Source organism: Opisthocomus hoazin, chromosome W (genome assembly GCF_030867145.1).
Source record: "Opisthocomus hoazin isolate bOpiHoa1 chromosome W, bOpiHoa1.hap1, whole genome shotgun sequence".
Classification (NCBI taxonomy): Eukaryota; Metazoa; Chordata; class Aves; order Opisthocomiformes; family Opisthocomidae; genus Opisthocomus; species Opisthocomus hoazin.
Window position 1 is genome coordinate 45,710,613 of NC_134453.1, and position 21,119 is coordinate 45,731,731.

General features: G+C 41.6%; 1 protein-coding gene across 6 annotated transcripts in view; it reads left to right on the forward strand.

The window, feature by feature from the left end:
* LOC142365610 (uncharacterized) overlaps nucleotides 1–21,119 on the forward strand; it is a 103,742-nt gene that overhangs the window by 50,404 nt on the left and 32,219 nt on the right. For 3 of the 6 annotated variants that reach the window (XM_075446538.1, XM_075446542.1, XM_075446543.1), the window contains exons 9-13: nucleotides 4,463–5,005; nucleotides 12,025–12,111; nucleotides 12,895–13,030; nucleotides 14,057–14,137; nucleotides 14,739–17,003. In XM_075446538.1, the coding sequence (XP_075302653.1) occupies nucleotides 4,463–5,005; nucleotides 12,025–12,111; nucleotides 12,895–13,030; nucleotides 14,057–14,137; nucleotides 14,739–14,891 (1,000 nt within the window). In that variant the 3' untranslated portion in view covers nucleotides 14,892–17,003. Of the gene's footprint in view, nucleotides 1–4,462; nucleotides 5,006–12,024; nucleotides 12,112–12,894; nucleotides 13,031–14,056; nucleotides 14,163–14,738; nucleotides 17,004–21,119 lie in introns of those variants that run through there. The other 3 variants (XM_075446540.1, XM_075446539.1, XM_075446541.1) reach the window with 3 other exon arrangements.

Consider the following 21,119-nt stretch of genomic DNA (forward strand, 5'->3'; position numbering starts at 1 on the left):
AGAGTGGGTATGGCTATGGCAGATCCTCTTTCACCCCTCCAGGGAAACCTGCATGCTCAATTACCTCTCTGAAAATGCATGCACCAATGCATGCAGCATGGGGAATAAACAGGAACAACTAGAGATCTATGTGTGGTCGCAGAGCCATGATCTCATTGCAATTACAGAGACATGGTGGGACAGCTCACATGACTGGAATGCTGTCATGGATGGCTATGTACTTTATAGGAAAGACAGGCCAGCAAGGCAAGGTGGTGGAGTTGCTCTTTTATGTGAGGGAGCAATGGGAATGTATCGAGCTCTGCCTGGGGGCGGATGAAGAATGAGTCGAGAGCTTATGGGTAAGAATTAAGGGACAGACTAATATGGGTGACACTGTTGTGGGTGTGTACTACAGGCCACCTGACCAGGAGGAGGAAGTTGATGAGGCCTTCTACAGACAGCTGCAAGCAGCCTCACAGTCACAGGCCCTGGTTCTCATGGGGGACTTCAACCACCCTGGCATCTGCTGGGAAGACCACACAGCTAGGCGCACACAGTCCAGGAGGTTCCTGCAGAGCACTGATGATAACTTTTTGACACAGATGGTGGAGAAGCCAATGAGGAGAGGTGTGCTGCTGGACCTTGTACTGACAAATAGAGAAGTATCAGTTGAGGATGTGAAGGTTGAAGGCAGCCTTGGCTGCAGTGACCATGAGATGGTGGAGTTCAGGATCCTGTGTGAAGGAAGCAGGGAAATCAGTAGGATAACAACCTTGGACTTAGGAGAGCTAACTTTGGCCTCTTCAAGGAGCTACTGGGAGGAATCCCATGGGTTAGGACTCTAGAAGGTAGGGGGGTCCAAGAGAGCTGGTTGTTATTTAAGCATCACTTCCTCCATGCTCAGGATCGGTGCATCCCCAGGAGTAAAAAATCTAGCAAAGGAGACAGGAGACCTGCATGGATGAGCAAGGAGCTTCTAGCAAAACTCAAATGGAAGAGAAAGGTCTATGGAATGTGGAAAGAGGGACAGGCCACTTGGGAAGAATACAGGAATGTGGTCAGAGCATGCAGAGATGCGATGAGGAAGGCTAAGGCCCACCTGGAACTGAATCTGGCAAGGGATGTCAAAGACGACAAGAAGGGCTTCTTCAACTATATCAGTAGCAAACGGAAGACTAGGGAACGTGGGGCCACTGCTGAATGTGGTGGCTGCCCTGGTGATGAAGGATACAGAGAAGGCGGAGTTACTGAATGCCTTCTTTGCTTCAGTCTTCACTGCTAATGCCGGCCCTCAGTCATCCCAGTCCCTGGAGGTAAGAGAGGAAGCCTGCAGAAAGGAAGACCTTCCCTTGGTCAAGGAGGAGGGGGTTAGAGATTATTTAAGCAATCTGGACGCCCACAAACCCATGGGCCCTGATGGGATGCACCCACGAGTGCTGAGGGAGCTGGCGGATGTCATTGCTGAGACACTCTCCATCATCTTTGAAAGGTCCTGGAGGACAGGAGAGGTGCTCGAGGACTGGAGAAAAGCCAATGTCACTCCAATCTTCAAAAAGGGCAAGAAGGAGGATCCAGGGAACTACAGGCCAGTCAGCCTCACCTCCATCCCTGGAAAGATGATGGAGCAGCTCATTCTGGAGGTCATCATCAAGCCAGTGGAGGAAAAGAAGGTTATCAGGAGTAGTCAGCATGGATTTATCAAGGGGAAATCATGCCTGACCAATCTGATAGCTTTCTACAATGGCATGACTGGCTGTTTAGATGAAGGGAGAGCAGTGGATGTTGTCTACCTTGACTTCAGCAAGGCTTTTGACACAGTCTCTCATAATATCCTCCTAGGGAAGCTCAGGAAGTGTGGGCTGGATGAGTGGTCAGTGAGGTGGATTGAGAACTGGCTGAATGGCAGAGCTCAGAGGGTTGTCATCAGCGGCGCTGAGTCTAGTTGGAGGCCTGTAACTAGTGGTGTCCCTCAGGGGTCAGTACTGGGCCCAGCCTTGTTCAACTTCTTCATCAGTGACCTGGATGAATAGTTAGAGTGTACCCTCAGCAAGTTTGCTGATGACACAAAACTGGGAGGAGTGGTGGATACACCAGAAGCCTGTGCTGCCATTCAGCGAGACCTGGACAGGCTGGAAAGTTGGGCAGAGAGGAACCTGATGAAGTTCAACAAGGGCAAGGGCAGGGTCCTGCACCTGGGGAGGAACAACCCCATGCACCAGTACAGGCTTGGGGTGGACCTGCTGGAATGTAGCTCTGCGGAGAGGGACCTTGGAGTGCTGGTGGATGACAAGTTGACCATGAGCCAGCAGTGTGCCCTGGCTGCCAAGAAAGCTAATGGGATCCTGGGATACATTAGGAGGAGTGTGGCCAGCAGGTCGAGGGAGGTTCTCCTTCCCCTCTATTCTGCCCTAGTGAGGCCCCATCTGGAGTACTGTGTCCAGTTCTGGGCTCCCCAGTTCAAGAAAGATGAGGAGCTACTGGAGAGAGTCCAGCGGAGGGCTACGAGGATGATGAGGGGACTGGAGCATCTCTCCTATGAGTAAAGGCTGAGGGAGCTGGGCTTGTTCAGCCTGAAGAAGAGAAGACTGAGAGGGGACAAACTGAAGCACAGGAAGTTCCATCTGAACATGAGGAAGAACTTCTTCCCTCTGAGGGTGACGGAGCACTGGAATAGGCTGCCCAGAGGGGCTGCAGAGTCTCCTTCTCTGGAGATATTCAAAACCCACCTGGATGAGGTCCTGTGCAGCCTGCTGTAGGTGACCCTGCTTTGGCAGGGGGTTTGGACTAGATGATCCCCAGAGGTCCCTTCCAACCCCTACAGTTGTGTGATTCTGTGAGATATCTGCTCACTGGAAGGGGCAAGTTCAATGAAATTTCTCTGATAAATTCTGGGAAACCATATACCTTGAGACAGAACAGCACTGTCTCATGACCCTGAAGGATCAGCGCATCCTGTGCCTCCCTTCTCTGTTCTCATGAGATAAGCTGTTTTCACACATCCAGCTGCAAAAGATCCTGGAAAACAGCAACCGTGAACTGGCATTCGCAAAGCCACGAATCCAAAGCCAACTGGCTCTAGTAACTATTGTATTAGTATATAAGGTATTCACTTGAGCAATAAAATGATTCTGATCGAGCACAAGATTGGGGTCTGTGAAGTCATTCCCCACAATAAATAACTGGAAGGCGCTTCTTGAGTCATTGAGAGACCCCTTGTTATTGCAGGGATTGTGAGCTGTTTCATCTTTATGATCTTACATTCCTTCTGTGATACATCTAAAGAGGTATTTGCCAAAACGTGATGGGAACCAGCGTCTTTAGGTCACAGACCATGAAACAAGCCTACTGTTTATTAGTAGCCAAACACTTATTCCAGTGAAGAAAAGTGGGGCCTGTGTGTAAGGCCTTTCATGTCTGAAGGAGTCTGTTTGAGAATCTTTAAAAATTCTAGAATAGGTACCAATACCAATAGACACAGCAACTTCTGTCAGTCTGGTTCTCTTGGACATGAAAAGGCCTACTGATCAACTGCTTCTCTTGTGCTTTCTCCTGTTTCTCTCTCCAAACAATTTTTCATTTTCATATGTCCTAGAGGCAGGTCTGGGAGTCATGTGTCTCTGTTCCCTTTGCTAGAAAGGAAAGATGGTTCAGAGTCTCAAGCTTCCAAATAATCCTTTACCAAAATGTAATCTTCCAGCCAAAGCTGTGATCTAATAATTTTTTTTTTTTGCTTCACTAGTAGAACATCCATTGGAATTTTCCTCACTGTTTTTATGAACATGTATCATTCTGCCTATCTCAAAGAAGCTGACTTGTTCTGTTTCCTTGCTTCTGTTTTTACTCTCTTACCAATTTTTTCAATAATTTTCAAATTCCCAATGTCATTACAGATGAGTTTTGACCTTGCATTTGCCTTTTGAGGGAATTTGGTGAAATTTTATTCCTGTTTTTTTTTGTTTCTGTGTATTAATTGATGTTGGACTTCCAAGCAGTTCCAGGATATTTATGTGAGCGAACAATGTAGAATAAATACTTCTGTCCAGTCAGCTGTCATTATTCATGTGGGGATGGTTAATCTGCAGTCCACTTTATGTGGACACACTTTTAGTAAAGAATGGATTTACAAATTGTAGAGTTTGTCTTACTCCTGACAAAATGTAGAAAATTTATGTATGTATAGTAACGTAGCTGTGAGGTGAAAAGACGTATTCTTTCAAAGTGTAATAATATCACTTTGAAGATTACAGTTTGATTTGATTTTGGCCTTCCCTTCCCCAATTTGGTTTCCAAATTTTTCCTAGCTGTATAGCCTTTCCCTCATGGTGAACAGGGGTAGAAAATTAAAAATGTGAATGGTTACTATTTTTCAACAGAAACACATATTTTCTCTTGAATAATTGATATATGCTAAAGAGTTAGTTGTAATTTTTATTGGAAAGTTCAAAGATGAATTAATGGATTTGTGTTTGGCTTTTCACAGGGACAAGAAAAGAGAAAAAGAAAAGGCCAAAGAAAAGGAGAAAGAGAGACATCAAGACAAAGACAAGGAGAGAGACTGGGACAGAGACAAAGAAAGGGAAAGAGAGCGAGATAAAGAGAGAATCAGGGATAAGGACAAGGAGAAGGACCGGAATAGAGAGAAAGAACAAAATAAAGATCGGGAGAGAGTCAGAGACAAGGTTAGGGATAGAGAGAGGGACAAGGATAAGGACAGAGATAGGGACAAGGACAGGGAAAAGAACAAAGATAAGGAGAAGGAAAAAGACAGGGAGGAGGTAGACCAGAACAAGGAAAAAGATGATGTTGAGAAAGAAGAGAAGGACAGAGAGAAGATTAAGGACAAGGAGGGAGATAAGGACAGAGGGGACAAAGAGAAGGACAGAGACAAAGAAAAGGAAAAAGATGAGGATAAGGATAAGAAGGAGCGAGAAAAAGAGAGAGATGATAAAAAGAAAAAAGAGAAGAGATCCAGAACACCCCCAAGAAGCTATAGCTCTTCAAGAAGATCTTGTAGCTGCAGCAGGTTTGTTTAGAATTTTTTCATGCTTTTTTGGACTTGTCAGTACAGTGACGCACTATGAAAAATGTGCATCTTAATTTTTATGTATCAATATCACCATGTTACTAATTCAATTTGTATTCTTTCTGTTTTGTAGATCTCCCTATAAAGAAAATCTATTACAAAGACCTCTGTATTATGCTTGATAGAAAATAGTTTTTTGTTGGGTAGCTGGTGCTTGCCTTTCACATAACTGTATAGTGTAGTCCTTGAGGACAGTAAGTAGATGGTTCTTATGCCATTTCTCTGTGTTGGAGCCATCCAGAAGTTATGATAGAGGGACTTCAAACATCATCTTTGTCCTGATGAAAGTTTGAGTCACTGTTACATAGTTCCTTAGTTACTTACATACTGTACGGTGTCGGTCTGTAGAGTAATTTGTTGGGCATACAAACAGTTGGGTGGTAGTGTTTGCCACTTGGCCACCTTAAGGATGGCAAGCAATGAATTTTCTTGGCTGGATGGCTGAACAGCAGGAAGCAAGCATGTCACTAGCCAGCCATTCAGAAAGTGAATGTATCTATCTCAGTTGGAAGATAAGGATACCTTGTTTAGCTGGTTAGATGGCCAGATACAAGTAAAAATTAACATTCCTTAACCATGCTGATAGTAAACAGGAAAGCAGTCAAGGTTAATCTAGCTGTTGCTTTTGCCTCTGAGGGAGGGTAAACTGGGTGGAAGCCTGGATAAATTCAGTACAGCAAAAGGAGGCTGTGAGATTGATTATAAGCTCTGTAAGTGGACTAACTCAGGCATATTCTAAAAGCATTGCAGGTAACTTCAGTTCAGAAGCTTTGGTGGAAAAAGTCCTTTCTGAATACCCTATCAATTACAGAGTTCAATAATATCATGTGTCAAATTTAGATACCAAATTTTATCTGTTGCTTTGAGAGAATGAAATGCTGGATGAATTGGGAAAAGTTCTACATACTATAATCACTTCCCTGGATAAAAGCAAAATTTTCATAGCCCTCAAAATTCAGGAGTTCATGGTTCATGTAATGCAGAAAAGGCTGTATGGGTTTCTGAACATGCTTTTTGGGTTGTATGAAATGTCCACGTTGTTTTGGAGGTTTATGGGCAAAATACTGTGGCTTCTTTAAGCATATGCAGCTTCCTGTTTTAATGCATTGTTAACATTATTTCATGGGTTGAATACCTGCATGGAGTAGAGATAGTTCTGTCAGCTTTGAAAACATAAAATTTTCTGCCTGTGTGCTTCAGGAGTGTTGAATTAGATAAGTCATTGTGCTGGGTTGGCCTTGGCTGCACACCGGGTCCCCACCAAGCCACTCTATCGCTCCCCCTCCTCGGCTGGACAGCAGGAGAAAAATACAATGAAAGGCTTGTGGGTCAAGATAAGGACAGGGAGAGATTACTTGCCAATTACCATCACAGGCAAAACAGACTCGACTCAGGGATATTAGATTAATTTATTGCCAAAAGTCAAGAGTAGGATAATGAGAAATAGAACAAATCTTAAAACACCTTCCCCCCACCCCTCCCTTTTTCCCAGGCTCAACTTCACTCCCAATTTCTCTACCTCCTCTCCCTGAGCAGCGCAGGGGAATGGTGAATGGGGATTGTGGTCAGTTCATCACACATTTTCTCTGCCACTCCTTCCTCCACACACTCTTCTCACTCCTTTGTCGCACAGGAGACAGTTCTCCATGAATTTCTCCAATGTGGGTCCTTTCCACTGGGTGCAGTCCTTCAGGAACAGACTGCTCCAACATGGGTTCCCCACGCCATCACAGGTCCTGCCAGAAAACCTGCTCCAGCATGGGCTCTCCACTGGGTCACAGCCTCCTTCAGGCATCCACCTGCTCCATCATGGGGTCCCTTCCACGGGCTGCAGGTGGATATCTGCTCCACCGTGGACCTCCATGGGCTGCAGGGGGACAGCCTGCCTCACCTTGGTCTTCATCACAGGCTGCAGGGGAATCTCTGCTCCTGCACCTGGAGCACCTCCTCCCCCTCCTTCTTCACTGACCTTGGTGTCTGCAGAGTTGTCTTTCACATAGTCTCACTCCTCTCTCCTGCTGCTTTTGTGCAGCAGTTTTTCACCCTTCTTAAATATGTTATCCCAGAGGTGCTACCACTGTCGCTGATTGGCTCGGCCTTGGCCAGCGGTGGGTCCGTCTTGGAGCCAGCTGGCACTGGCTCTGTTGGACATAGAGGAAGCTTCTAACAGCTTCTCACAGAAGTAACCCCTGCAGTTTCCCCCTGCTACCAAAACCTTGTCACGGAAACCTAATACAGCAATGTGTAGCTTATACAAGAGTCTTGGTGGAGGACCCAGTTCCTAATGTCAAATAGCAAGTGTAGTTAGCTGGATGTTACAAAAAAATTCATGCTCTAGTTTGCAACAGTTATGCTCCCCTTTAAGCATCCCGCTATTTAAGAAAGCATCACGGAAGGCTCAAATGTCATGTACTTGGGCAGAGAATGCTAGTGAAATTTAGTGTATCTCTTCTATTGGAGTCAGTACAAAGCCCTACTTTGATATGAAATTAATTTTTTGTACAGATGCCATTAAACAGGGACAATTTTCTTTTTGAAGATGGAGGATGAGAGAAATACATTATTTTCTATATATCTGTTATACAAGGAGAGGCTGAGAGGGCTGGGATTGTTTAGCCTGGAGAAGAGAATGCTGAGGGGGTATGTTATCAATGCATATTGAATATCTGATAGGAGAGTGTGAGGAAGACGGAGGCTGACTCTTCTCAGCGATGGCCAGTGACAGGGCAAGAAGAAATATGGGAAATAAAAGTTTTTTTCTAAGGTTTAAATTGTGTGTTTTCTGGGCAAACTGGAACCAGTTGCCCAGAGAGACTGTGGTTGTGGAGTCTCCATCCTTGGAGATATTAAAAACCTGACTAGACATGGCCCCAAGTAATCTGCTCTAGTTGATCCTGTTTTGGGAGGGCAGGGGTCTGGACTAGGTGATCTCTAGAGGGCTCTTCCAACCTCAGTAATTCTGTTATTCTGAAAAGTATGTGTCAATAGGTTGGGCTACCAAGTCCCAGTTAGCTTGTATTTAGGGGTGTCCGTTTACTTTGGGGAATGACTTTGCCTCGTTGAAATGGTTACAAACCATTCAGAAGATGATCCAACAACCTGGCATTTCAGTTGTCTGGATTTATACTGCAGCACTGAGTTGGGACCATTTTTGAAGATGCAGATCCTTTTTCTGAAGAATGTAAAATATTGGACAAATAGTCTTCTAGTCATCTTTTTGGAGAAGAGGTAGAATAGAACATACAGGACCTTCTAAGAACTAGGTGGCAGCTCACCATGCTTTACTGACAAACAGCATGCAAGTACTAGAAATCAGATGACTGTTTTTGATTTCTAGCTGAAGGACGAGACACAGACCAGAGGAAGAGGAGAATCAAGCTCCTTTTCCAAGAGACATCTACAGGCTAGCAAAGGAGATAGGTAGGGGGACTTTGTCCAAAGAGAGAACTTCTTGATGGCTGAAGTGATATCTTCCTTCATTACCCAGTAATGGCCCAACGTGAAGGTGGTAATATCAAGTCCAGTCAGTCTTACCCATTAAATATTTTTTGTCTGGGATTTTTTCACCTTTTTTTTTTTAACCTAAAGAAGACAGCGGGACCCCATATATTCCACTGGCAATTTCTGCTGTCATTAGCAAGGCTCAGGTTCCATCAGGGTCAAAACCAAAACTTGTGTCTTAATTAGAAGCAAACAGAATATGAAGAGTCAGAAAGCTACCTCTTTTCCAGGAAGTTAGTTCACACTGCCACCATTCTTCCAAGTACTGCTAGTTGGAGACAGATGTTGAGAAATCTCGCTGCCCCAAAGCTTCTGTCTGTCTCAGAATTAAAAAATTCTAGCAGTGCTAGACTCAGTGTTGGTCTAAGGCAAATCTCAGAGCCATTCCTGTTGAACTTCATTTAAATCAACGGAAGTTGCCTCCAGTCATGAGCCTGTGGGATTTTTCCTTTGAGACAAGAATGTTAGTTCTGCGTATGATTCAGAGGCATGGATCACTATCAAAGTTTTTTCAATCTTCTTTTTCTTAAATTTTACTGTATTAATGTTGCTTAAGAGTGTTAATAAAAACAGGTTCACAAAAACCTTTTTATAGACAAATGTAACAGAGGTAGGAATGCTGTTCAGACACAGCTGTAGTTCTTCAACTTGAAATATGAAAAGCAGAAACTGAAAATTAGATTTGATGAACAAACAGTTTCTAGTTTGAACATAATTAATAGGACACTTACTTGGTTGCTCACAGATATATATGCAGGAAAGCAAAATAAAGTGGGGATGTACTCAATGTAGACCAAGTGAGAACACTGTCAGAATAATATATTCATTTCTAATATCCTCATTTGAAAAAAGGTGATAATAAATGTGAGGATGATCAAAATGAGGTGCATGTTAACCAGTGAACAGCTGATCAGTGATTTGGGTTTTTTTTCCATTATTTTGAGGCTACTTTATATTTTTGTTTACCAAAGATCGAATCAAACTTAAGAGCTTGCTGAACAGAATAGTTATGAACTTCTGTCCTGTGCAGCTTCAGGAGGTCAGGCTAGATGTTGTGGTTTAACCTCAGTTGGCAACAAAGAGCCACACAGTCACTCCCTCACTCCTCCCCCCGGTGGGATGGGGAGGAGAATCAGAAGGAAAAGGCAAAACTCGTGGGTTGGGATGAGAACAGTTTAACAGAATGGCAAAGGGAGAAGAAAATAACAAAAACAACAGTGATAAAAAGAATATACAGAGTGCAATGTTCTCACCACCTGATGTTCAGCTTGCTCCTGAATAGCAAATCACCTTCCTCTGGCCAGCTCCCCCACTTAAATACTGAGCATGATGTCACATGGTATAGAATATCCCATTTGATTGGCTGGTTTGGGTCAGCCCTCCAGGCTTCTTGTGAAAATTAATCCTATCCCAGCTGAACCCAGAACAATGATATTGTTAGAGTATGAATCCAGATAGTGATACTAGGTATACCTTTATATAATCTTTTGTAATTTATCTAATAACTGTTGTTTTCTTGGCCTTTCTAAATATTAAAGAAATTGGGTGTGAATTGCAAAAGCTGGTATGCATAAGTGTAGCTTTTGCGCTGTATCTTAAAGTACCCTGTCAATTAGTTTTTAACTTCCCTGTTTTTCTTTGTTTTTTTCCTGTCTGCTTTTCCTGCTCTGTGAAGAGGTGATAAGAAAGAGTCATCTTACTTTGACAGAGATAGGTTATACGTTTACGTTGAATGAAGCTTTACTTGCTCAATTTTTACTTTATTTTAACATGTGCCTTGGTATGTTTGCAACCAGTTATTTAATGTTCTGTTCTATTTGAGATGAGACTCCATAACAGCAATTTCAGCAAATTCCATACATCTGTGTAAAATAACTGTTTTGTAAAATACTAAGAGCTCTTCAGTGCATTATAGAATGATACATAGGTTTGCTGAGCATGGACTGCTTGGTCGGTGAAGTGGATAGAGAACTGGCTGAATGGCAGAACTCAGAGGGTTGTCATCAGCGGCGCTGAGTCTAGTTGGAGGCTGGTGACAAGTGGTGTCCCTCAGGGGTCAGTACTGGGCCCAGTCTTGTTTAACTTCTTCATCAACGACCTGGATGAAGAGTTAGAATGTACCCTCAGCAAGTTTGCTGACGACACCAAACTGGGAGGTGTGGTAGATACACCAGAAGGCTGTGCTGCCATTCAGCGTGACCTGGATAGGCTGGAAAGCTGGGCAGAGAGGAACCTGATGAGGTTCAACAAGGGCAAGTGCAGGGTCCTGCACCTGGGGAGGAACAACCCCATGCACCAGTACAGGCTTGGGGTGGACCTGCTGGAGAGCAGCTCTGCGGAGAGGGACCTGGGTGTCCTGGTGGACGACAGGTTAACCATGAGCCAGCAGTGTGCCCTGGCTGCCAAGATGGCCAATGGGATCCTGGGGTGCATCAAGAAGAGTGTGGCCAGCAGGACGAGGGAGGTTCTCCTTCCCCTCTACACTGCCCTGGTGAGGCCTCATCTGGAGTACTGTGTCCAGTTCTGGGCTCCCCAGTTCAAGAAGAATGAAGAGCTACTGGAGAGAGTCCAGCGGAGGGCTACAAGGATGGTGAGGGGACTGGAGCATCTCCCCTACGAGGAGAGGCTGAGGGAGCTGGGCTTGTTCAGCCTGAAGAAGAGAAGGCTGCGAGGGGACCTTATAAATGCCTACAAATATCTGAAGGGTGGGTGTCAGGAGGATGGGGCCAAGCTCTTTTCAGTGGTGCCCAGTGACAGGACAAGGGGCAATGGGCACAAACTGAGGCACAGGAAGTTCCGTCTGAACATGAGGAAGAACTTCTTCCCTCTGAGGGTGACGGAGCACTGGAACAGGCTGCCCAGGGAGGTTGTGGAGTCTCCTTCTCTGGAGATATTCAAGACCCGCCTGGACAAGGTCCTGTGCAGCCTGCTGTAGGTGACCCTGCTTCGTCAGGAGGGTTGGACTAGATGACCCACAGAGGTCCCTTCCAACCCCTACTATTCTGTGATTCTGTGAAAGCAATAGATATTAACTTATTCATTTTGATTTTTGACAACAGCTTGAGCTCCATTTTGCACTGTTTGCTTCTAAACCAATAGGAATGCTAGCTCGTGTATTCAGGAATTAAACTTCAGTCGCACTGAACTGAAATTCCAGTGATCTTAAGATTATTATCAGGTACAAGCACATGAGGATAGACATAAAACTAAAATCTGAAAGAGTGCAACTTTTTTTTTTCCCTGCTTCCCACTTCCATTTTCCCCTTTCCCATCAAACTGAAACTTATGAAAATTTTTTGCTTTGTATGATTCATATATTATTGGCAATATTATATAATGTTAAATTCAGGGATATTTACTTAGTTGTGTCAGATCATTTTAAGAGCTTTCTGGTTTTATGCGGTTCCTGAGTATATTATTTTTCTTCTGTGGTGATCTTGAATTTCTTGCTCCTCCAGAGAAACACGTAAAAGGAAGAGTAGAAGTTCCTCCAAGTCTCCTAAAACAACAAAAAGAAAATCTTCGCAGACTCCTTCTCCGAGAAGGTCAGTTTGATGTAAACATAAAAGTTAATGAGCAGTAAAGGAGGAAAAAGTTATAGTATTTTTGTTAAATTGAAATGTGATATAGAGATCAGTGTTATGAAAGGAGCTAACTCAATTTGTGTTTCTTTTGGGTTTTTTTTTTTCTGCAAGAAGCTCTTTAATAATCATTTTCTTTTTTAAGGAAAAGGTCTGTTTTTCAATAAACAGAACACTTGAAGGTGGATGCAGATACATGTATTGAAAACAATTTGGGAAGTATTTTAATTGATTTACTGCCTTTTCACTAGTCATGTCAGATAATTTCAATTGGTCAGTATGATTTAAAACAAAACAAAAAAACCCTTCATGGATTTGATCTTTTGTATACTTTCAACTGGAGAGTTTTAAATCTGTTAGTGATGCAAATTTTCTTCAAATCAATAGAAGCTCTTCATCGGATACAGATTAATTTGATTTTCTCTTTGCAAATACCATGTGTACTGAACACATGCATTCTTTAGCTCTCTTCAGTCAGAAAAATCCCCTTGTCTTTATGAAGGGGTTTTTGTTATGGTTTGGGGTGTTTTTTGGGTTTTTTTTGGAAACTCCCCCGATGAGAGTTTAGTTTGCAGTTAAATGATTTGAAGGTGACTGAACCTTTCTGAAGGAAAACAAACCAGGATACTGACATTCTTAGTTACTGTACTGTGCAATTTACTGTACAGTACAATCAATGTATGCATTGGTAGTACATTTGTTGTTGTTGGATCAAATTCTGATTTGAGTAAAAATTTTCTTAAACAGAAACAAGAAAGAAAAAAAAAGAGAAAAGGATACAAATAATGAAAGAAGAGAAAGGGAACACTCCACCTTCAAGAAAAAAAGTAGTAAAGAAAAAGAGGGAAAGGAGAAATCTGACAGAAGCACCACTACTTTGAAGGTAAGCTGTGTGACCAAGTGATAAACAGAGTGGAGTGCTGCAAGTGGAATGATTATTGGAATTCCTTCCCTTCTTTTTTCTTTTCCTCACCCTTCTTTTTCCCCTGTTTTCCTTACCAAATTATTGGCACTTGGGTTTAGGTTTTTCCAGTTGGAGACGTGAAAGTCATTCTCCAGTTGATGTTAGTAGGCCAGTTTGAGAAGTCTGTGTGTTTGAACTTTACTGGACCTATAGGAGCTTGTGTGAATAGGTTACGGAAACACTTTGTTTTGGTTTCGTTCTCTTTTCTGTTCTGTGCCATATTTTGGGAGTTGGCTGGATGCCTATCTGTATGAGCAGGCAGGAAGCAGATTGTGTAACTAAGCAGCAGGGTTCAGGGTTAGTTTGGCTGTGTTGTCGTTTAACACCAGACAGCAACTAAGCACCACACAGCCACTCGCTCACTCCCCCCAGGTGGGATGGGGGAGAGAATTGGAAGAGTAAAAGTGAGAAAACTCATGGGTTGAGATAAAGACAGTTTAATAGGTAAAGCAGAAGCTGCGCATGCAAGCAAAGCAAAACAAGGAATTCGTTCACTACTTCCCTTGGGCAGGCAGGCATTCAGCCATCTTCAGGAAAGCAGGACTTCATCACACATAATTGGTTATTTGGGAAGACAAATGCCATAACTCTGAAAGTCCCCTCTTCCTTCTTCTTCCCCCAGCTTTATATGCTGAGCATGACATTATCTGGTATGGAATATCCCTTTGGTCAGTTGGGATCAGCTGTCCCTGCTGTGTCCCCTCCCAACTTCTTGTGCACCCCCAGCTACTCGCTGGTGGGGTGGTATCAGAAAAGGCCTTGACTCTGTGTAAGCACTGCTTAGCAGTAACTAAAACATCCCTATGTTATCAGCACTGTTTCCAGCACAAATCCAAAACATAACCTCATACTAGCTACTATGAAGAAAATTAACTATCCCAGCCAAAACCAGCACAGGCTGTCAAGCTGAAAAGTTTTTTAATAAACTTTAACTCTGCATTTCAGCCTCTCCCTGGTTGTTTTGGTCCTGGGCTGCATAGTGGACTCTGCAGGAGTAAAGCTGAAGATTTGAGGAAGAGTAGTATGGTATTTTTCCCTTGCAAAATAGAAGGTGGTGTAATTAAGAAAAGAAACATCTTCAAATTGTTTAATCTTAGAATTTGAAAAGCAGCATGCCTTTAAAGAATAGTTTGTGGTACTCAGAATTATTCAACTGTTATAAAACAGCTGATTTAAGTGAATCTGTCCACATGCTTAAGTAATTGTCTTACCCAAGAACTCTCTTAAAATTTATCAGTTACCTGACAAAAAATATGAAAGAAAAATTGTAATCCTGTTTTATTAAAAAATGTGGCGAAGTCTTAATTTCTGGAGCTGTTTATCATAGGTCCCATTATGCTCCTTGTTCTGTTTTACCTGACTATTGATGATTAAGCCAGATTACTTTATGGCAATGATTTCTTGTGTGATGGGTTGTTATGAGTGCCTAACTTCAGCCAATTGAAAAGAAAGCTTTTTTTAAAAAAAAAAAAGATAAAAGCTGACACCTCTATTCTGAAAATTACTAAGACAAGACAGGCATGTAAATAAATTTGACGCAATCAAAATATCAAGAGTTGGTTGGAAGTCATATCCTGCAATGCTAAGAGTATGATTTTGTTTTGTAAAATAATTTTATCTTTGGTAGGACAAAGATCACAGTAAAGAGGATCTGAATTCAGAAACTGACAAGGAAGTAGACAATAGAAATACACAAAGGACAGATGAAGTCAAACTACAACAGAATGGGAACTGTCAACCAAATGACAAAAACCTCTCAATTAAAATGGAAGAGGTTTAAAGCAAAGAATGGACCTCTGACTCAACTAAGGAATGAAATCCAAAGCTTTTCATTTCCCAGAATGAGGAAGAAAATGTCAAAGCAATCAACCTGAACATGGTGATAGTACTACTAGCTCTTCCAATTCTTATGATAGCTTTGTCAATTTCTTGCTATAAAGCAAGAGAGCATGGACCAGTAGTTATACAATGAAAAGGCAGATGCCAGAGTATTCATCTCTGAAAATCCATGCATTTCCATGATGGCTGTACTTATTTGTAAAATGATTTATGTCAAGTTTTGCCATAAGCTGTTACAAATAAGTAGAAACTGAAAGATGTAAAACTGTACTATCCAAAAAAAGCTGAAGATATGCATTGAAGGTTGTTTAAAATACTGCTTGTTGATGAATTTTGTTTTGTTTTACTTTGTGGGTTAAAAAAGTCCACAAAAACTTCAATGTGTACTGTTTGATGTGCTTGGAAATGGTGCATAAATATACACACTTTCTTTTGTTGTAAATGAAAACTGTAGAAAAAGAGGTTTTAAACATAAACACAGCTTTACATTTCTTATGTTAAATGTCCACTGACTAGTTTGTTTTTCGTTTGCTCACTGCTTGAGATTCTTGGGTTTTATTTAAAACAATTTCTAACTAATATCCCTAAAATTAATATTTCTTTTAAAGTATTTGAACAACGCATGCTACTTTTCTGTTCCTAAAAGGAACATTGCCATGTTATAGATAATAGGTTAGCTTACTGGGTTATTTTGGGTTTGTTTTGTTGTTTATTTTTGTCCTTCCAGAAGCGAGCACATCTGTATGATATTATAGGAACTTACAGCTTTGTTTTGAGCCATAGTGCAGTGTTTCTATTCAGCTGCAAATAGTACAGGTGCCATTATGAAAATAATTTTTTTCTTATTTGTTTAAAGAATATGGGAGCACAAGCAGAAGCTTTAGTGCCTTCTTAAAATAATGTATTTTCTAGAAATGTATGTGTGCTATTACTCGCTTTCAGCTAAATCTTACATGATCTCTATTGCTATTTTGCCACCACCATACTGTAGACAAGAATGCAAGTGATTTGTCAGAATGATTGTTTGATTCACTTGATAAAATACTAAAGTTCCATTTTTACTTTTATTTTTTATTTTTAGAAGAGATTTATAGGTGAAAGCAAAGATGCATTTTGGGGACCACCACTGTACAAAAGTAGTAGCTGAATACAAAGCATTTTCTGATCCCCTGCATCAAAGACAGCCCTTTATACATTTAATCTACATTTGGATGGCCTTAATTGATACCTCTCCATCATCATCTCTGATAACTGTTGGGTGATATAAAAGGAATCATATGCAAAGCTGAGGGGATAAATAATTTGAGAACAAGAAAGGTCTAATTTACACAGGAGTTACATGGTAGAGATTCTTTTTTCATTCTTTAAAGAGAAAGCATGTAAGAAGAGAATGACAAAGCAAATATTTTTGTCAAAGTAAAACATGGCTTGTGCTCTCTGAACTAATTAAATCAGTTTCATCATTGTGAGATTTCTTAAGAGTCATACCTTTAAAATTTATACCTAAAAACACGTAGATTGTTTTTAATACAACTTAATACAATCAAATTACTTAATTGCCTTACCTCATTGGAAGATTTATTTCTTTCAGTTAAAAAAAAATTAATAGCATATTAGCTATTTGCTTTCAATTTGTTTTTATTTTCCTTTGCATAGTTAATTCTTAAATAAAAAAGCATATTACAAGGAATGAAAAATTTGCCCGATTACTAAGGTAATGAAGCCCAATTTGATTGTGAAGCTGCTTAATCACTCTTCTTTTTTTAAATAGGATTTTATGTTCTTGCCACTGTGTACACTTAAGATTATAGAAAATGCTTTACCATGTAAAGTATAGACAGTTGTTTTTGTGATGTTTAAGGCACATGCTGTTGACTGCGAAACAGTTTATTCTGATAAAAGAATGACAAATCTGTATTCTTATAGAAAGACTGTGAACGATTGTGTCTTGCAACAACAGCTATCATTTATGATGTGTGAGTAGCGTAGAGCAAAGATTCTTTGTATACTTGTTATCTTTGGTACCATTTCACTAATAAAATTAAGTATTTTAGAGGGAAGTTTCTGCTGTTACATACTTTTTAGTTGATCTGGTCTTAATCGGGCAGCTTCTTTGATTTGAAATGTGGATACAAGTAAAAATATACATGTGTTATTTCTAATATCTTTGAAAAGCTAAGTTTCTCCTTTGGGAGATTTCCTGAGTTTTGTTATCCTGAAATTGCATAGCTCTATTATATAGCAGTTACAGAATATGTAAAGGATTGTGTACAGTTAGCTAAGAAACATGCCTTTGAAAATTAATAGTTAAGGATGGCAGCCTTACTAGATAACTTATCACATGCACATATGCAGCACATTGTTATATTGTATGTGAATTAATGGTTCCCTTACAAAAAGGTGTGTGGGGTCTATGTTTTGGGTTGGTTTGGTTTTTTTTTAAAAAAAAGGCAAACAAACAAACAAAAAAGAAAATCCACCAAACACATAAATTTCCTCCAAACCCCAAGTCATATTTTCTTACAAATGTTGTATTTTCTGGTTTTGCTTTGTAAATACTGTGCAGATCTGTGAAGTAAAGTTATATCTATTCATATTAGGCGTTTTACGGTTCCCCTCTTCCTAAAAAGCCACCACTAGAGAACTATTATTCTGTAAAATGCCTGTCTCTTTTTTTAAACCAGTAGCATAGCACAATAATGAAGTTCCTGCTTGCTCTGCCAGGATTGTGTGCATCATCCATTAAATGTGTACATCTTCCACTGGAAGTTCATTCCTTTCATCGTTAATAAGTTTGCATGCTGCGCTGCTGTGTTAGGTTGTTTGGTTTTGCACTTTATAAATGAGATTAAATTGAGTGGAGGTTTTGAGAACAGTTTAGTTCATGATAGCTGTATTGTTTTAAATGTAATTTCATTTGAATCAGCCTTTGTTTGAAAATGTTGTGACTCGTAATTGCTCAGAAAACTGACGGTATGGTGCCATTTTGCTAAGACCACGTAAAGCACTTTTGTGGAAGCTTCCAATAGTGACCACAGTTATTTCACAACGATGTTTCTGGAAAATAGATAGGATTTTTCTTTGGATTTTAAGAGGAAGATAGCAGAAGACAACTGCTGGTGGATGAAGCAGGATTCCAAGCTCAAAATAGAGGTGGCTGTGACTTAGATAAATTCATTGAAGTAAATGGTAAACCCAGATGTGAGGGATGAAATTTTGTTTGCAAACACTGTTAGTAGTATGGTGTGTAAAAAAATCTTGGTTTTCAGATTTCAGAATTAGAACTGAGGTGAAAAAAGCACTTAAGTTGGAAACTTAGAGACATCTGATATTCTCGCCTGAGAAATCAGCGAGACATGGATTCTGCCTACTCATTAGTCACCTGCTAATTTCTTTGATTACAGTTGCAGATAGATATGCCTGAACTAGCTTTAAATTAGCTGGCTAACAGTGGCAACCTACATACAGCTTGGACTCTGAAATGAGCTGACAATTTGAGTGCATTTACTTTGCTGCTAAGAAGCTAAATTCTGCAGTCTGACAAGCATGATTGTCATTGCTTGCTAGTGTTCTCTAGCCCAGTTACGTCTAAGGCAATACCTGAAATTAATTTGAAACTCTGCAAATCTATTTGTTACATGGTAGCTTATCTGTGTTGCCTTTAGCTTGAACTAGTATTTTGTAATAGTTTTTAGATTTAGGGATTTCTGTGATTTTTCTTTTGGTCTAAGGAAGAGATAATAAGTAAAGGCTGCTTTGTGTGATACAAATTGTTGTATGCTGCATACTTGTCCTTATTACTGTGACCAGTTATTTTTTTCATTAATGCGTGTGACTGTTGCAAGCAGTAATGCCATAGTGATATGTGTATCTTCTACTTTTAGGTCTGAAGCATCTCTGCATCACTATCTTTTTGTTAGTTTGTAATGAATTTTTTTTATTAGCTTGAAAATTGCATTATAATGGTAAATGAAATAATTTTAAAGACATGAATTCTGAACAATGAAGTATTGCAAATAGGGGCATATTATGGGTCCTGTCTGCTACTTGATGATACTTTCAATTTTATAGCAATGGATTATTGCCTTTGCTGTTGTCATAATTTTAAAAGTAAGGACTGGATTTAGTGACACAAATGCTGAGATCTGTCATAAACGGCTAAAAAAATGTAAATCAGTAGGCGCTCAGTTCAGAGAGATGTAGTTTTCTCACCAGGGAATGGAGTGGGGAAAATTGAAATTTGTAGATATTGTTAGTGTTATTACCTAAAGAGAATCTAAAACTTAGTTTTGTTTGCTAATATGTAAACAGAAAAAAGGTTTTCAGCCTGTACCTTAGGTTTATTTTTATATGTTGAAAAGTGTAATTAAAACAATATTGAAAACTAAAAGCACTATATAAAAGGGTTTTTTTTTAATATAAGAGAAATACACTTTCAGTTGTGTTTAAACTTCTCAAAAATGTCTCTGCATGGGGTATTTATTTTTATTTCAAATTCAAGAATGCTTCATTTGTAGGTAAGTCCTATTGCAGGATCTGAGTGTCCTGGGTTCGGCCAGGACAGGGTTAATTTTCACCAGAATCCAGGAAGGGGCACAGCCGGGGGCGGCTGACCCAACCCCAACCTGGCCAAACAGAGCAGGGTATTCCATACCATGTGCCGTCATGCTGGGTTCCGGTGGGGGGGGGCGGCGCAGCAACAATGCACTCGCGGCTCGGGAGCGCGGGTGGCGCCCGTCCTGTTCGGGAGAACGGCTCTGTGGCTCCTGCGGTTTGTGTAGTGTTTTCTCCTTATCTGTATCGTTGTTATTACTGTTCCCTTTGTTTGCTGTTCTGTTAAACTGCCCTTATCCCGACCCACCAGTTTCTGCCTGTTTCTTTCCATTCTCCTCCGCACCCCGGCGGGGGGAGGGGCGGCCGCGTGGCGCTTTTGTTGCTGGCTGCAGCCAAACCAGAACACTTAATATGGCGCCCAAGCGTGGGGCGGGGATAACGGCAGGGCTGAGCAGAGGGTGTTAAAACAGCTTTCTTAGATTTTGTTAAAATTTATTGTACACATTTACTGTGTTAGTTAAATAGTCGCCGATAAAAATGTTTTTGGCTTTGATCAAATGTCTCTGGTATTTAAACCCGTATTTGCTTCATGTGTTCGTTGCCATGCTGTTTATTACCTCGGGGAAAAAGATCAGGATGACGATTTTACTGTACTGTACGATATCGACTTATGACACGATAACATCACTGTGCATGAAATTAGGCTTGTGTCTGCATGCGGCACTGCGGTCATTTCCATACCTCGGATACTATGTCTTAGAATTTGTTAATAATCGAACCCAGCCTGTGGGGAAAACCGAAGGGGATACCTTCCCCGACTCTTTCGCCCCCCCCTCTCTCCCTCAGGCTGGTCCTAATGGCTTTTGAGAATTTCGAGTACCCGTGGGATGCTCAGGCCAGGGGGTTTCTATTGTTCTGCCTCCTGAATGGGTTTCAGCTTTTGTTTAGGGTTAAACAAGTAGTTAAGAACATCATGCAGAGACCTGCCCCGGGGCTGGGTAGCTGTGAGTGGCTGGGTGTGTGGGACAGCATGGGCAAGTACCTAGGGCAGTGGGCACCCCCGGTGTTTTTGAAACTCACCCCTGAGCAAGTTCAGGATCCGGACAAACTAGTAAAATATGTGCAAAAAGTGTGCTGCCACCCTGGGAATTCCAGAGAGACACAAATCACAGTGCTCGGGTCTGGCCCACGCCTACCGAGCCCTGTTCAACACTGTCCAGTGCCTTAAAGGGGAAGGGGGGGGAAACGAAGCTGCAGGCACTGGGGCTGGCGCTGCCCCCCCAGCCGGCCCTGCAGCCCCTCCAGCCCAGCAGGCAGTCACAGCCCCCCCGACTGGCACCGCCGCCGCCACAGCTGCAGGATCTGCCTCGGTTTCCCCAGCAGGCACAGCAGTTGCTCCAGCCCCAGCTCCAGCTGCAGGCCTTGAGGCTGAGCCCAATGACCAACCTGTGCCGGTAGCAGTCGCCCCTGTCAAACTAAAGAAAGACGCAAAGAGAGCAGATCGCTCCAGGAGGGATGACGATGAGCCGGGGTCATCGCGGGAGACAGAGACAGAGATCATCACCCGGTCCCTGTCCCTGAGCGAGCTGCAAGACATGCGGAAAGATTTCAGCCA